The sequence below is a fragment of the Colletotrichum graminicola genome (assembly GCF_000149035.1).
Source record: "Colletotrichum graminicola M1.001 genomic scaffold supercont1.27, whole genome shotgun sequence".
Lineage (NCBI taxonomy): Eukaryota > Fungi > Ascomycota > Sordariomycetes > Glomerellales > Glomerellaceae > Colletotrichum > Colletotrichum graminicola.
Genome location: NW_007361031.1, coordinates 132,927 through 150,557, shown reverse-complemented (window position 1 = coordinate 150,557; position 17,631 = coordinate 132,927). Strand labels below are relative to the sequence as shown.

The following is a 17,631-nucleotide window of genomic DNA, read 5'->3' as shown; positions in this document are numbered from 1 at the left end:
GATTGAGACATTTTCAAACAAACAAACGGCGGCGGACTCGTCCACTGCCTAAACTAGGTACCCCAACACGACAACCCCCCCCCCCCTCCAGTTTCTTGACTTGGACAAAATAACGGCGTGGCGCAGCACCATCTTCGACCGCCAAGGCAGCCATCACGGCCATTATAAGTCCTGAGCCGCGCAAAGCCGCCCCGATGACCGGCACTACGTACACGACAGCCTTATTTTCTCTCTTTCTGGCGGTGATCGCTGGTCAACTCCGACATTGACCCCTCTCGCTCACTCGGTCACCTCATCCCACCTTGGTCTCGGCGTCTTTAGCCCAACGCCCCGCGCGCTGGAATCCTGCACCCACTCCGCTGCCCTGCATCGCAACTCACATTCGGGACGTGCGGATGTGCATACGCGGCATGCATCCGTGCTTACAACTCCAGCCAAGTGGCCGAAAGCTTGGTTTCGGTGTCGTTGGCCGATCATCGCAACTCTCATGCTGCCGAGGAGTCATATCAGTGACAGCCATCCGTCAGCTATCGACCTAGTTAGGACCATTGCATTTCGCGCTCCTCATTGCCTCCCGCGGAGACCCCCATGCTCAAGTCCAGCACTCTGATACTGACGAGCTCAGCCGCATTTGAAATTGAAAAATTGATTTGATCTAATCTTCCGGAAGCAGGATGGGCCTTCAAAGATGCCTAGCGGTATCGGTGTCTTGCTGCTGGTCGCCTTGTTAGTTGTCTTGTGGGCTGTGCAAATGAGTATTAGAAAAGGTCTGCTGTCCAAGGGGCGGACTGCCCGTTTTTCTCATGTCTCTTCACTTCATCTTGCTCGGCCAGACTTCTTAGGGACCATTTCCGTTGCACTTGAACTGGTTCCGATAATTGCCCTGAACCCTGGACCTTCTTGCATTTCGCTCACCATGTCAACGCAGACTCCCGAAGAGCTTCTCAGGGCCGTCGAGGCAAGCCACGAGCAATACCTCCGCAGCTTACGAAGCCTTCACGAGTCCCTCGCCAGCGTCGTGCGAGAAAGACCAGAACAACGAACAGCTAGTGGCACGTTGTCGCCATCGCCCCGTCCCTCTCACAGTCCGTATCAGAGCCCTTTCCAGAGCCCGGTGTTCCCAACTGAGGCCACATTCCCGGCAACCACCCATCGTAGCCGTCGCTCGACCCTCTCCGAAAAAATCGAAAAGCGACCACTTTCCAACGATGCCGAGACGAACCACATTCCGGCCTCGATCCACTCGGAGCTTGACGTCGAGTACCTCCCTTTGCTGGACGTCACAGTCCCTCGCGGCGCATCCAGCCCTGACGGGAGTCTCACTTCCTCCGTCTCGAAGTTCATCAAACGAGTAGCTTGGACGGACAACCAGCTCCTCCGTCATCTCAAGTACTTCGACTTCACCGGTGGCGCCGCTATTGGCCTGGCAGACGTGATCAAGCGACAGCTCGAAATTGACGTGAACGCAGACTTTGCAAGCTTTGCCGCCTACGAAAGCCAGGGATACGTCAGTTCCACCTTCGAGCTGTATGATGTTGATAAGGATGGCTTCCCTCGCCCCGTGGGCAAGCAGCTCGACGACCAGCGCCGAGGCGCTGCGTCCGACGTAGTCCTGTCGCTGAGCCAGATCGTCGACGCGCCGACGGTGTGGAACGCCCTCAAGGGCATCCACGCGGACGGTCAAGCTGTCGGGCTCGTGACAATCATCCAAGAGCCTTCGCCCCTCATGCTCGGCGCCCTGCACATGACCATGGCCCCGTACTTCGACATGACTGAGCTCTTCAACCACTTCATCACGGACCGCGGTAACAATGGCAAGACGACCGCCCGCGTCCACCGCGCCTTCGCCCGTGACCCGTCTCCGCGGCACTTGCGGCAACGCAGCTTCTTCTTCGTCTTCAAGTACTACACCATCGTCGGCGACGGCCTCGAGCCCGCCCCCTACCAGAAGTACGACAAGCGCCCCGCCGACCGCCGAGCGCGGGACCACATCGACATCGCCGAGTGCAGCTCCATCCTCGCTCTCTCGCTCTCCGGCTCCCCACGCCAATCCGTGAAGCAGACCCGCCGTCGCGAGGGCCCGCAAGAAGGGTTCCTCTTCGATACCTTTGCGCCGTGGCACCTCCTCTCGATTCAGTCTTTCCCGGATGACGAGCACACCCTCCGGGGCGGCGATGCCGAGGCGCGCAAGAACTTCCCCTCGGGACCGTACGCATTCCTGGACGCCCTGGTGACCGAGTACCGCGACGCGACGAAGAGGACCCTCGCCCTCCACGCCCGCATTGCTAAGCTCATCACCCCGCCCACGGACTTTATTTTCGACGCTAAACTTAGAGACAAACTCCTCTTCGAAGATAAAGGCTATACTTATATCCGACGGTACTTCTGGGCCTACAACACGCTAGGCGTCGTCAACGAGGGCCTGCGCGCCATGCTCGCCGCTTACCGGGACACCTTTCCCGACGACTTCTGGGAGGGCCGGCACCAGACGCTGTGGCCACACCCGTCGCCGGACAGCCCCGAGGGCCGGGCGTACCGGGACAAGATGGCGCCGCTGCGGTCGGACCTGGAGAGGGCGTGCCGGGACCTGGAGACAGTGCACGCCAAGAACGCTGCGACGCGCAAAGAGATTGAGAGCCTGAGGGACCAGCTCTTCACCGGGAGCTCAATCAAGGAGTCGAGGAGGGCGATCGAGCAGGGCGACAACATCAAGGTGCTGACTCTTGGGTCCATGGTGTTCCTCCCCCTGACGTTTGTGACTGTACGTAGCCCCCCCCCCCCCCCCCCCCTTTCAACTATGATCCGTCTCCGTCCACAATCTAACGTTAACATCTCAGTCCGTCTTCGGCATTACGGAATTTACAATCCCGCCCCAAGACTGGCGGTTCGCAGTGACCATGGTCTGCGTCTGCGTGCCCTTCATCCTGGCCCTCATCCTTCTGCAGACGCGGGCGGGGTACTCGCTGGCGAGGCACTCCCTGGCCGCCCTCGCGTGGCCGTTCCGCCGGTTCATGGACGACGGGAGCGGGGGCAGGCCTCCGCCGGCGGTCGCCATACCTGCGACAGAGGTGAGACCGAGCAGGAAGAGGCGGCTTACGATCCGAAAACCGCCGCAGCCGCAGCCGCCGGCTCAGGAGAAACACCAGGAAGGGCGCCTAGGGTTGTGGTTGGGCTGGAGACCGTCGCTGTATAATGGCAACATGAAGGCAGGTAAGGTCAAGGTGGCCGAGGAGGGTAATACAATGGTTTTCGGTCATGTTTGATGTCTGGGTTTGATAGATTTTGGCTTGCTTTTCTGAGATACGCATCCAATCTTTACTACGACTGCAAAAAGATGTTCGCTTGTATTGAAAAAGCGTAAACCGATAAGTATATGATGGTCCAAGACTTGACCTTTATACTCCATCTACTTGGTCTGGGGCCGCCAATCAGGTCTCCATACCGGCTAATCCAGGCTGTTGCGTTTAGGCTTTGGCCAACAGGAATAAGATGAAGCCTGTCTGTAGCTACCGCAACGAACATACAGGCTTCGCGATAAGCATCACTCTAGCTTGGGCTGTATTTCCCAGCCTCAACAAGAAGCCGTTCTGGTTGGCTCGGATGAGTTTGTTGGAAGCTCCAAAAATGCCAACCGATGGATGAACTACCAGTATACACACTCCTTACCCATGGAGAAGGTTTACTTGCCCCCCCCCCCCCCCCCCCTCCGAATCTTCTTATTACCCAACGGCGTTCGGCCTGCCTGCACACACATCCGCAGACGTGGCAAATCACACCCTACGGGGCCACGTAAGAGAGTTCATAGCACGAACTTTACCGTCCGCAGTCGGAAATTTATTTGTCAAGACGTCTTTTGAAGGGGTATCTTACGCATTATCCGATAGGTGCCACCACTCCATGGCACCATCTATTCTTTTTGAGGTTCGTCGACTTCGCACGTATCTAGTATTTGACGGGGATTGCCCCGCAAAGAAACGGCCGGCGGGACTCTCGTCTTCCCTCATCCAGGCTGACTAATCCAGTGTCGACCCCCGGGCCCGGCAGACTGGAACCGGGGGGGGGGGGGGGGGGACCATGGAGAATCTGTGCCACTCCCAACCCGACGCCGTCGATCCCGGCCGCTGCTTATCCTCCCAGGCTCGGCACTGAGGCGGCCTGGAAACCAGCCCACAACAACACGGTCATGTTCGCCGTCCGATACAGCCAACCCCCCTATTCGGGAGAGCCTCGCAAGGGGAAAGGGGAAGCGGCTCTCGTCTTTTAGAAACACGCAGGGCCGGTAGAGCACCCCGTTACATCTCTGTCCTCTCCCCCAACCCAGCCCACGGCCTCTAGTATCTAGTCGTAGACGTTCCAATCTTCACTGTCGCCAGTCGCACAACGTCTATAGCGTCTATAACGCGACCGAGTCTCCGACCTCCGTAGCTGCGTACCCCTTTGCCTCACCTGCAGACAAAATAAACACCAGCGTTTTTTGGTGGGGGGGAGGGAGAGCGTACAAGGATGACAAGACGAGGAACGCGGACGGAACACGCAAGCTAAACCCAAACACAACCCCAGAAACTCTACATCTGCCGACTGCTCGATACCACCGAAAAAATGAGAGAGTACCTACCACCAACGATAACCAGACCACACCCACTGACAACACAACTGCCAACCGGCCACCCCCCTGGCATACCTCTTGCTCTGCAGTCCGCCCCGCGAAATCGCCGGCCTCACTGACACACACACACACACATCGGCCTACCCACCCGTTCACACTAGTCCCAAACCCAAACTCCAACCAACTGGCTGCCGCCGTCGACTTGCAACCTCTGCCGCCGTAACACACAAAAAAAAGGCGCGCTGGTGGGGGTAATGTAACGGTGTCATGCCATATATCTATCCCCCCTCCAATCCCACTGCTGAACACCGAACATCAGATGGGGCAAAAGCTTCCCGAACAGTCCGGACTCTTTCTTGTGTGCGTCTCAAGACACGGCATGCCCATCATCACGCCACTGGATAAAGCCTAATAGCCGGTTTCAGCAATGAGGCAAAAAAAACAGGCATCAAATGTGAGTGGCTCCTGCCAGTCTATCGCTGATGAGCAAATGGTCCCAGTACGAAGACCCAAGTATACGAAAGTGTTATCACAGGGCGGCAACGAGAGCTAAGCGTCGAAAGTTGACAATCATCCACTTCATGCCATTTCGCATCGTCCATCTTCTCTAGCGTATCGTTCAAACATGAAGTAAACTGGGGAAAAAAAGGGGACATACAATAGAGCAGCCGGACCAGCCGAACACACCTACGCCGTCATCGCGCATCATGACGTGGACTAGAAAACAGAGAAAACGAGACAGTAACACAGACCAAAACCCGCAACAATAAGCATAAATCATCTGAATCTCTCGGCTTCGGCCACACGAGGGCAATTAAAATAACGTAGCAGGTATCTCGAGAGAAAGCCTCCAAGCCGGACCATCGCTTCGGCTGTACAGTGCAAGACAAAAAGCCGAAAAAAAAAAAAAAACCAAGCTCCCATATCCACGGTTGTAGTCTTATACGCGACCTGGTCCGGATTTTGTCGTTTTGAAACGTAATCGCACTCGGACGAATGCAAAAGAAGCAGGTGCAGAACGCCAGTGTGAGTAGGGATACCGAATAACATCGTAACGAAGTGAATTAGACAGCCGTGGCGGGAGGACATTTATAACACCGGGTTCGGAGAGGGAGTAAAGAAGCATTGGTGGATACAAATGCTAGTACGGAAAGTCGAGGGCGATGCGACGACGGAGACGAAAACGTCGTGGTATCAGGTTTCAAAGAAATGCCGAGAACGCCTAATTCCATGAAAAGCCAGTTAAGGGTATCTCCGGGAAGGAAAGTTGTACAGTCGAAAGTTGGGAGACCCGTGTGCTGGCGTTTACCACCCCTTCTTTCTTGCGAATCGCTTGTTCAACAGAGTTAGGACCTTGGTCACATTGAATTGGACGTATTCAAGGTCCAAGTCGTCCTGGCCGTCCTTCTGCATTTCAAGCAAGTCGTCAAGCTTGAGGTCCAATTCGAGTAGACCACGATTCCGTCCTGTATCATGGTCAGCCAAACGTGTATGGCCCCAAGTCATCGCATCGACTTACCCTTGTAGTGGAGAGAAATAACAAACGTTCCCGGCAGGGGGCTCGTGAAGTTGAAGTAAATGTTGGCCCTCCGGTTATCCGGGACGTTGCTCTTCTGGATGACACCCTCCTTTTCCAGTTGCTGGTGGGTGAACTTGTAGGGGCCGAGGACCTGCTGCTTCTGCTGCTTTCGTTTCGTTCCCTCGCTCTGCGACCGCACATTGTGGAGGTAGCTCTTGTACGTTTCCAGTTGGCCCACGAGGTATGTGTTGTGGTCGCGAATAGTCTTGTAAACCTCCTCCAACTTGCTCGTCTCCTGGATGACACCGTCTTTGAGGGACCCAAGATGCTGCAGCTCCTGCTCAACCTCATCACGCAGCAGCCCAAACTGATCGTTCTTGTCAATAACCTTCAGTTCCTGCAGTTGAGACAACAACTCCATGGCCCTGATACCCTTGCGAACCATGACCGCGTCGTTTCGGCTCGTAGCCGCCGCGTCAGCGACTCTTTCCAGTCGCAAGGGCCGCCGCGCGACACTGCTGTTGGACGGGATCGACCGCATAATCTGCACAAAGATGGACTTGGCTTCCATAAAGTACACTTCCTCTTGCGTGATGTCGAGCGCCGCAGTCAGGTCGTCAATTGCCGTCTCCCACCTACTGAAGAGAGGAAGGTTGATGACGCGGTTCTCCTTGCGAGGAACCTGCGGGGGTGCGCCTCCAAGCTCCGACATGATGATGCCCAGGTGCGAGTTGTCGTCCTTGCAGAGCTCTTTGTTGTGCTTCTCAATCAGAGCATGCATGGCATAGATTTCGTTTAATGTGATGGAGAGCTCCAGGTCCTTCTTCGAGAGGGCGACGTAGTTGTCCATCTCCAGGCTCTCATAGAAATCTCCGACTTCGCACAGGTCGAGCATGAACTTGTTGATACGCTCTTTGTTTTGTTGAATGAACGGCTGCAGCTTAGCCATATACGGCTCCTTGGCGTACGAGGGTTTGTTGGCCAAGTTCTGCAGCATTTTTGCAATCAACGTCAGTGTCCTTCTTGGCCGCTCGGCCGGCTGACCGTCGATGAGCATGTACGACTTTGGTGTAACGATGGCGGGATTGATGAATCGCAAGAAGAAAAAGCCGCCGATCAGGGTGCAAATAACCTGGTCGTTAGCATCGGGGTACTTGCGCTTTGTCAGGCTTCGGATCTGTTTGCAAATCCACCGAATGCCGTACGGAGCCTCCTCGAGGCCGTCAATGATGGTCGTCAAGAAGCCATTAGCAATCTCGGTGAGCATTGTCAGACGCGGCTCAATAATAGCCTGGACCTGGGGATTCTCGGCGGCCTGCTCGGCCGTGATACCCTTAGGAAGCGAAGGGGGGAGCGTGCCGGTATCCTCCTCGATCTGCTCAATCATGCGTTCGTAAACTTTGAGTGGGTTGATCTCTAGATCGAGGTCCTTCAGCTCGATCAGACTGTTGATTCTATCAGCCAGGACCGACTTGAGGAAACTCTGACCCGGTCCTCTACGCGTGTACGTCGTCATCATTCGCGAAACTGGAGTGTTGGCGCGTAGAAGGGACGAGTACTCGGGGGTGTTGTCGAATTGGTACGTCAGAACAGACTGACAGTCTAGATTAGCGAGGTATCTTGTGGGACGATCTTTCCGTTACGACGAACCTGAAACATGGTCAAGAGCAGATGCTCTTCGCGACTCTCGTATTGGTTTCCGTAGATGGTGAACATGACAGTTTGCAGCAGAGAGTCGATTTCTGACATGGATACCAATCGGCACAAGTGCGCAATGTGCCTTGGCTCGGACTGAAGCAGAAACATCAGATTGCCGTACTTCTGCGTCTTGTCGTCGTTGGGGAACGCGCCCTCTTGCATATCGGTAGCGTCTTCAAGGTGGCTAGCCACCTCGTTCTGTTCTTCCAACGCCATGCGGTTCTGGATAAGAAGAGCGATTCGAGAATCGAGGTATCGCACGTCTTTTTCGAGAACGAAATTCTTCTTTGACTGCGAGGAGATTTTGGATTTCAATTCGCGAAGGATTTTTTGGGCTGTGAAATAAGGGTCAGCGGGCGACAGCCTTGTCGCTGAGGGGGCGGCTCTGCGTACCTTTGGCCAGTTCATCCTCAATCTCCAGGTCAGTCTCGTTCGCTGACATGGACATGTACAGGGCGGACATGGAGTACCGCTTCGATTGGCGGGCGGACCGCGATCCATCGTAAGAGGACATGGTGTTTTGGCGGGAAAGGGGTTGGAAGGACGAGGAGGAAGCGGTCGAGGCTCGAGAAGGTGTTTGTAACATCACGGACATGTTGAGGGTCGCCCAAGCGAGCCCCTGTGGTGGATAGGGTCTCGACGTCGTCTACGATGGGGTTACGACAACTGCTGGTGATGAATCGGTCTGCGGCTGGATGATAAAGATGCGGTGCAGCTGTGGTTGAGACGGATGGCGGGGCGACTCGAGGGGATCCGGCATGAATTGATGGAGAAGGTTCCGATCGGAATCCAAACCCGAAATTCTCGTTCCAGGACCGCAGCGACGCGATTGAGAGAAAAGGAGAGCGGTTCGCACGACGACGTGGCTGCAAAGTGGAGGTGGAGGGGTGCGGCAGAATGAGGGGAAGGTTTGCGATGAACGAGAGAGCCGAGTGGAAGCGAGTCGTGGGTGTCGTGCGGGAACTCGTTTGGTTAGAGTGTGAACAGCTGCTACGAATGTATGTGTGCGTGTGTGTGTGTAGGCGCGGGTGGGTAGGTGTTTGTGTTGTGCGTGTACAGGCACAATTGGTAGTCGTCCAGCGAACGCCACGAAACACTGATTGATGTGCGAACCACCCAGAACGAGAAAGGAGCCTGCAAATGTGGGATGAGTCGGTCTCGGAAAGAGGGGACAGAGAGAGAATAGCAGGAGCCAAAGATGGCAGACTTCGAGAATGTGGTGTTGGTTTTTTGTGGTGTTTCGAGCGGAAGCTTCGTTGGGGGAGTCAGGCCGAAGGATATCGTCTTTGGTGGACTTGATAGGGCGCGGCGAGAAAGCAGGGCGCTGTTTTAGCTTTGCCAGGCGCGGTCGCAAATGTGTGGGCGCTGGTGATTAAATTAAAATCAAGCCTAGGAGCGCGGCGAGGTTCCAGATCCAGTCAGATAACCGGGGACTCGTGCTGCTTTTTGGGGGGGGGGGGGGGGGGGGGGCGGGCGGGCGTTGACGGCGGTGGTGGTAGTGGTGAGAGCCCTCTTCTTCTGGGTCGGGTTGAGATGAAGTCCCTTGAGATTTGTTTGAGGCGCAAAGCCAGCGACTGTGACTAGATGAGTGTAATGGCGACTGCAGGAAGCCAGAACAAGGGAGAGGAGGGGAGAGGGTTTAAAACAGAGCAGAAGCGAGCCGACTATCAGGCGAGGAAGAGAGAATCTGTGAGTGAGTGAATGAGTGAGTGTGCGCTGTGTGTAGTGTATGTGTGTGCGTGAGGAGTGTTGAGTGCGTGCTGGCTCTGTGTGGAATGAGGATGGAGTCTTCTGGGGGTAAGGTAGTCCCAAGTAGTACGGATAGTGCAGCAGAGAGATAGGAAGCCGCCTCGAAAGGAAAGGAGGGTCGGACTGCGTAAGGCGGCGGTTTGGAACGTGCGAAAAGAAAAGGATGGACAAGAGAAAGTGTGCGCGGTGGAGGGGAAGTGATGGGGAGGGGGGGCGTGTGTGTTGTGTGGTGTACCTACCTTAGTGCGGTATAGGTAGGATGGATACGTACCTTGTACGAACGGACAGAGCAGGCAGGTGACGGTAGGTAGACAGACAGTTTAGGTCGGTACCATAGCGAGGCAGATGCAAGAGAAAATTAAGGTACGGACGAATAATGCTGTAGGTAGTTTGGGTCGGAAGAATAAAGGGGGTGGGTCGATTAGGACCAGCACACGTCGCCCATCAGCTAGGAGCGATCAATCATCTATTTTCAAGGCATAGCGAGAGGGTTCCCTCATGTAGGTACCTCGATTTCCATGCAGCATTTGCGCGTACGAGTGCTGAAAGAGACAGAGGTGGACGTAGGATTGACTTTATTGGAGGGTGAGAATCAGTTGGGTAGTGTATCCGTACACTACCTAGGTACCTACCTAGGTGGATGTACAGTAGTTTACGATGGATGGGGTGTGAAGATTCCGGGACGAGGAGGACGGGAGTTCCTGGTCGGGGTGTCTGATTGATGGTTTAGTTGTCGCAAAATTCGGGCCATGTTTGTTTCCAAAGACCGGCTGCAGCCAGACGCGAAATCGTGTCAAATGTGGGAGCATCAAGTCGAGAGGCGTCAAAGAAACGGAGCAGAGTGAGTATACGCGTATTCAATGTGACGGTACAAGTACGAGTGAGTGAGCGACTGATGATGATTGAACAGGTAGGTGGTGGTGTAGATGGCAGTGTATCCGTACCTAGTGTAGAATGGAGTGGTGGAGTGTGGGGCAAGGATGCGGTGGAAGGGCACGCCAGGCAGGGGTGGAAAGGAGGGGGGAGAGCGAGCCCCTTGCCTCGTGCGTGCGATGTGGAGCGGTTCCTGGCTTCAGGCGATGGGGGGCAAAAGCGATCATGTCAGCCAGGTACGTACCGGAGCAACGGACATACACGTACCTAGACGACTATCTACAGCCTACAGGTAGGTAGGTAGGTAGGTAGGTAGGTACCTATTCAAGGTGCCGGGGGGGGGGGGGGGGGGGGGGGGGGCACAAAGTTGGATAGATAAGCTGGCTAAAGAAGCTCTGTGTCTTCAGCTGCTGCCCCAAGGGGGCAACAGCATTTGCGGGGAGCGCGATCCTTGTAGAATCCCCCTCTCTCTCTCTGGACTGTAAAATGCTGCATCTGGTCAAGACAGGAGGAGACAGGAGAAGACGAGTGCAAATACCCAAGCCCGCAAGGGCGACAGAGCGGTTTCTTTGGCAACCCAGTCTTTGACTGGAAGACACGCAAAGTTTGACAGCTTCATCCAAGTGGCTCGAAAATGAGAACTCGGGGCTATAGTGTAGACATGTCCTCCAACCGAATATGTCTCTTGCGGTGTCTTGGAAATGAGCATGTACACTAGGAGGTGGACAGTAGGCAGTGTAACGTCCGTCCGAGCTGGTCATCCTGAACGATGAGTCGGAACCAAATCTTGCGTACCTAGGGAGGAGGGGTGCCTCGGCCGTGTAATTACGCTATGTATCCGTACATAGATAGTATATGTATCCGTACGGTGATGGAATTCTCGCTCATTGTAGGTAATCAATCTTATCTACTTGGGTAGGAAGGATTGGCTCACAGATTCGCTTGATGCGCGCTCGTCCATGTGCACGCACTTCTGGGCCAGAATTGCAGAATGACGCCTGTACCAGCAGCTGCATGCATGCATCCAGCCAGAAAGAAATTCGACAGAAGCCGACGGGAAAGATGGATGGATGCAAGTGCGTGAGATGGGACGACGATGACTGGTCCTGCCCTGCTGCAATGCCAGAAATGTGTTTGAGACTGCTGCAGGGGTTCCATCTCTCCTGCTCATACGGATAATGCGTGTCAACTGCCACATGCACTACTCATGCCGCGACCGCCCTAGCAATATTACGCTGCTGCAGAGAAAAAAGAAAGAGGGTCGTCACGTATCTGCTCCGCTGCTGCACCTGCCTATCCCCACTCCAGTGACGGGATCATCCACCCATCCCGCAGTCGCACCTTCTTCCCACCTCGACCTGCAGGTACGTATCCTCAGCTAAGTATCCCCCTACACTGCCTACCTACCTACCTAGTTTGGCGCCAAGGACAACACTGCGTACATAGTAAGGTTGGCGCCTACCTAGTGTAGGTAGGGAAATGGGTGCTGAATGAATCGGACCAAAACAAAAGGTCAATTTGATTGTGGCCAATGATGATGCAGAGGGGAAAACATCACCTCAGTGCTGACGCTTAGGTCCTGTTTTTATGACCTATTAGTACGTACCCGTACCTTCCAGGTAGGTAGCTGGGTAGGTAGGCAGGTAGGTCACCACGGCCCATCGCCGCTGGCAGTGAACGACCGCCAGGGGAGAAAAGTAAAAAGAGAGGGGGGGCAAGAGCGATAGCATTTCGATATTGTTGTTGGTGTTCATGCTGATGTCGAAATTCACAGTCATGACGCGCTCTGCTCTGCTTCCCAGCCATCATCAGCTCCCAGCCCCGGCCATGAGCAGCACAGTAATCGGCAGAGCGTACCGCTGGTCTCCGTTGCAGCAAGGCATTCGCTCACACCTCACTTTTCTGACCACCACCACCACCACCACCATCACCAGGGCATCAGGCCACGAGATTCCTCACAACGTTCAACTACCTATGTTCGCCTCTAGCTGCTACACACCGAGTCTCCCGTAGCGGAACACAAACACCGCCTGGTGGAGATGCATACGTGCATCTACCTATCGGCAACGTGGCACTAATCCCACTCGCTAACCTCTCGAGGAGGAAGATGCAATCCCATTCGCCTGGTTTCGGTCCTCCCATCTCGGCTTGACTGGGAATTTCCCTTGCCAGTCATTCAAGACACTTGCTCTCGTCTCTTCCATTAGTGCGTTGGCCTCGTCATTCCCAATTGAACAGACTCACTCATTCGTTGGCCAGCAACATCAACGGACGGCGTCTTAACATCCCGAGTCCCAACACACCGGATCGTCTTGTACTCTGCACACCTTGCCTTACGTACCGGCTCACCTAACCGTTGAGACGGCGGGTTAAGAGAACCACTAACAACGGCCAAAGAACCCGCTTCCCAGCACTCGAGCGTCACACTAACAATCTCCCGGGAAAGATCATCGTTGACGATGATCGTGCCATGCGACTTCTTCTAACGTGACGCATTGTCGGTGGCGACATCTGCACCGATGCGCCACCAAGTAATCCTGCCAGAGAAGGGGAATAGGTCAACAACACAACTCAGCAGCATTCGACCTTTCGCCCTACTCGAGCCTCCACACAGGCATCTACCTTTCTGGAGAGACCTTCCAGCGATGTACAATTGCCGAGAGTGGACGGTAGATCAAAACAGTTCTCTGGCAGCAGACTGTACAAGTTTCAAGGAACCGCTGCCCACGGGTTCGGGACCGGATCTCTGACTTCTTTTTCTTTTAAAAGAACGGATGGACGAGCCGCCAAACATGCAACCACGGGGCTATGTACCGGCGTCAGACACTCAGTTCGAAAATTGGCCTCTGCTGCCGTCACTGCTTGGATCTTTGGTCGCGAAAAGTACCAGCCAGACAAGAGAAGAAACCAGCGTGACGCCCCCGTTCTTCATGCATATCGCATGCGCAGGGAGCCTTGAAACGGCTGCTTCTCAGCTGGGTAGGTATCTCGAGCTAGCGTCCGTTACACCAACTGCTGAAGAGAAAGAAAGAGAATAAAACTCCCCGAACAAGAAAAAGGAAAATAGCCCCGACGGTCAAACGTGCAGCAGACATGCTGCCACCAGGCACTAACCATGTCCTCCTAGTCTCACAGGCGTTCTTCACTGCAGAATACGAACGGTGGAGCCGTCTTTGGACCGACCCAATTCACCTTTCGGAGGATCTGTAACACGATGAATCGACACGGTTCATGCGAACCAGATTTGACCAACTGACCGGCCGAGCCGTAGATGAGCCGGCCGGCGGCCCGTGAGTTCATAAATGTTTGGTGCCGTTGACGACAAACAGTGGCATGTCAGAAAGCGTCGCGATTCCCATTTCCCCATGCCCTCTGTACTAGGTAGACTGAGATGGTCAAAGTCAACCCGGTCGTGGTAGAGATCAAAGCGGGAGTCGGACACACTTGACCAGATCGGGTAGGTCTCCATGTCTTCGAGAGGGCGGTTGAGCGGGAAGTGGAAAGGGGGGAAGCTTATGGAACAACCCAAGAATCTTTTGTCGGAGCGGGCGCCCCGGCTCGTCGAGGAACTATTACCGGGCAGGTCCCTCCAACCAGTACTGCCAATGCTCCAAGATGATTGCTACCTTTCGGCTTCGGGCGCGGACAATACAGCGTGGTGGTCCTTCGACCCCTGCAAAGTTCTAAGCCAACCAGCAACTCGTCATCCTCCTTTACTGACAGTGAAATTCGTCCATCACATACGACCATTTTGGTGAGCTGCCGTGTTTCAAACGTCGAATACGAATCGAAGCCTCTTCTCCATGAGAAAACATATCGCCGCTTAAGAGAGCCCTAACACGCCCGACGAGAACAACCCCAGCTATTTCACCACCACCCCCTTCCCTCACCCGAAGCAAGGCGTGCCAGAAATTGTGGAAAGAGCACCCCGGCCGTCATCGCAGCGGCCCGTCCGCGTTATTGGAGGATTGCTACGTCCGGATCTCGTCTCGGAGCCGGTGGCTAAATAGCCACACTTCTACCCTGCCATCTGTCGCCAGGCTGAACTGAAATGCGCCTTCGTCAAGCATCCCACGTCGTGGTCACTGTTGACCTGGTGACGCTCATCGGTTCCCTGTGTCTCACATAAACTGGGAAATACATTGGCTCAGATGCCAGGGACCGTGTTAGTCTGGTATGCTGTTTGTCTGTCAGTATCACATCACAGACAGGCCATACAATGATAGCTAACAGCCAGCCTCAGTGACAGGTAATATCTTCTCGGCCCAGGGGTCATCCTGGCGGCCTGCCCGCGCGCTGTTGGCAAAAGGGGGCTCTCACAGCCACCGACGAGATGATACTTCTGCTAAACAACTTTGGGGCTGATGACAAGGCCATTACAACGTGGCTTTCTCTCGAGGCTTACCGTACCAAACCGCGCTTCCAAAGAAGCCGGGAAGGGAACAAAAGGCAATATCCGTAAAGTCTCCCCCTCATTGCACCGCCCTTAGCTAGCCCATGCTCTTTCATTTCCACATGCCCGCGACACGTGGAAGGACAGGATGCGATTTCATAAGGATCACCCACCTTGGCAGTTGCGGTAGCCCCTAGCATCAAGCTCGTCTTGTTCCTGGCCTTGTCCAAAGAGTACTTAGGATCGTCTCCAAGAAAGTTGGAGACTAGACACGCCGCGGGAGACGGTTCAGAACCGCTCCGCCAATGTTCAAAAGCCTTTTGTCTGCTCCGCCTGCGCGTGTTGTGTGCAAGAAATACACTAGAGTACGCGTCGCGCAACACTTCGATGCAACCTTCTCTCTAAAGCGACGGTGAGCCCAGGGCCTGCATCATACCCATGGGCTTGTCGTCGTCGTCGTCGCCGCCGCCACCGCCGCTATTCCTAATAGCGACTTGAACTCCGTTCTCCTTAGGATGCCGCGAGATTTCAAACCCCTGTTCTTTAGCCTCTTGGACCCATGGCACCGATTCCGACTTAAGCCCTCACAGAAAGCCTAAGCTGGTGAACATGTCGCCGGTGATGAGCCAATCAAAGTGAATACAGCTGTGCCCTTGCCGATGATCTTCTACTGCTGCGGTGCAGTCTATGCGAATCGAGGAGATGCGCAGAACATCTTCCCATACAACACGAATCACAGCACCGAATCGAGACTCTGCACCCGATGCTAGAGGTGGCCGCAGCCGCTTGTAGCCAATCAATGACTACCACACGGGATTCCCAGAGTGAAACCAACAATCTCCCATCCAAGCGGCTTGGAAAGGGCGTCGCGCACCCCCTTCTAGGTCAGGCCATCGCGATGCTGTCCAAGATACCTTATCGCCCGAACGGCGCACATATCGCCAACGGATACCTTTGGGGGTGGGGTCCATGTCAACAACATACCTAGCTTATGATAGCTACACAAGTCTGAGTGGAGCTTACGCGATATCAGGCCTTACTGTCCGAATCGATGATATTGAAGGTGGCGGATGAGTTCTTTCTCAATGTGGCAGTTTGCAACAAACGCCCGTCGTCTTTGCCCCCAGCAGCCTCGTGTCCCTTCGCTTGTGCTAGGTATCACGCCGTTTCCGCGCGCACACGGAACGAAACGAACTTTGAACGATGTCGGACGAGGCCATCAGTATGTCCCAGATCTGCTTGCCAGAGCTACACGAACATTTCCCTCTTTTGAGACGGGACGCAGAAACACAGAAAACGCCACATCCAGGGAGCACACATCCTGCAGGTGTCCGACGTCAAAGCTCTCGTCAACAGCTGTCACTGTCCGCGTCCCGTGGACCCTGCAGGAGGCGCCTCCCTTAATCTCCGCGGCCGATCTTGCGCCTGCCGTTGGCCAGGTTGCGTCTTACCCTGGAGAACAAGGCATTGTCGCCTGTATCTCATCAGGTCATGGGAAGAGAAATAGAGAGAAAGAGAGAGAGCTGAGTCTTGCGCTTTGACGCTCAATCAATGTGACCCGTGATGATTAACACGAGGTGGCTAGGGGCCGGTTCCTCCACCTCACTGAGGCAAACCCGAGGTTCTGCAGCCCTTTCGGTCGGTACCTCAACTGAGAAGGGAAATCGTACGTCATATGCTCTTGGTGGAGAACGGAAGTTCAAGGCGCTGTGCCGGTAGATCTCACCCGCACCGCTGCATCTCCCTGACTGGTCGCTGTCTACCGCAGTGGAGAGAGGTTATCGCTAGCTCCTCCCAGACCCCGGTGACTGCGGACTGCGGGCTGCGGGCTGCGGGCTGCGGGCGTCGAAGAACCGGTGGAGAGCCGACTTGGCAGTCTGCCCCGAGCAGCTCGTCAACGATAACGATGTTGAAATGACGATGATCGCGATTTTGTGACGTGTGCCAGGCCCCTGGGCTGATCGGCAAGGCTGATCCAGTCGAAGCAACGGCCCAACATCGAGATAGAGTAAAGGAGGACAGCCGTTGCTTTGGGTTGTAAAGCTTGCGCAGTTTTTTTGCTTCTTTTCCTTCATGCTAGGCTCTCGTGTCACTTGGCCTTTTTTTTGTCTCTCCTGTGGCTCGTCATGGGCCACTGCGCGCAAAACGATTGGCAAGCGAGTGCTCACCGCCATCACTACCCAGTCAAAAGCACACATCCTCCTACTTCCAGCGTTTCTTAGAAAACAAAAAAGGGTTACAGCGGGGGGGGGGGTTCTCCATGGAAGCACCGGCGAACTCATACTTGTCCCACAGGAATGAAGACAGACCGAGACAGGGCCGGGGGGGGCTTCTCGACGGGCATCGCTGTCGCGAGAGCAAGATCCGTGCGACTGCTGAGATGGATCAGATCCAAACCGATGTCTGCGACCTGAGGGCCGGTTCACAGGCACCGGGCAAGGGAAACTGCGGGTCCTCTGGTCCGACCGAAGCTCGAGTCGGCTCGCCAAAGTCGATCCGAAAGACGGGGGCTTGAGGCCTTTAGACCTGGCGTCGGCGGAGAGCGTCGGCGGTCTCGGTACATGTCGGTTTTCGAAACAGGAGGTCTAAGGTATGAGGTCTTGTGTGCTTGGCTACGGAGTGACCGAGTTCGACGGACTCGCGAGGCCAAGAAGAAAGGACGGGGCGTTGGCGTTTTGGTCTGGTGTAAACAGCCAAGCGTCATGCGAGTCCTCGAGCTCTGCTTCCGTCGAACCCAGTTGCTCTCGTGATATCGGTTCGTTGTTGAGACACGCAGTGGAGGGAGCTTGGTCG

The 17,631-nt window shown here is 55.1% G+C and overlaps 3 protein-coding genes across 3 annotated transcripts; 2 read left to right on the top strand and 1 right to left on the bottom strand.

The window, feature by feature from the left end:
- Positions 1-916: 916 nt before the first annotated feature.
- Positions 917-3,263, top strand: GLRG_06679 (uncharacterized protein; the record flags this gene model as incomplete). The annotated part of the gene is made up of 2 exons (XM_008097533.1): positions 917-2,761; positions 2,838-3,263. 2 exons carry the CDS (start codon positions 917-919, stop codon positions 3,261-3,263), a joined length of 2,271 nt encoding a protein of 756 aa, XP_008095724.1.
- A 2,648-nt stretch (positions 3,264-5,911) lies between these two features.
- Positions 5,912-8,418, bottom strand: GLRG_06678 (GTPase-activator protein for Ras-like GTPase; the record flags this gene model as incomplete). The annotated part of the gene is made up of 4 exons (XM_008097532.1): positions 5,912-6,072; positions 6,126-7,719; positions 7,776-8,158; positions 8,217-8,418. The coding sequence occupies 4 exons, from the start codon at positions 8,416-8,418 to the stop codon at positions 5,912-5,914; spliced, it is 2,340 nt and encodes a 779-aa protein (XP_008095723.1).
- A 7,623-nt stretch (positions 8,419-16,041) lies between these two features.
- On the top strand, positions 16,042-16,776 carry GLRG_06677 (uncharacterized protein; the record flags this gene model as incomplete). The annotated part of the gene is made up of 2 exons (XM_008097531.1): positions 16,042-16,060; positions 16,637-16,776. The coding sequence occupies 2 exons, from the start codon at positions 16,042-16,044 to the stop codon at positions 16,774-16,776; spliced, it is 159 nt and encodes a 52-aa protein (XP_008095722.1).
- Positions 16,777-17,631: the final 855 nt, after the last annotated feature.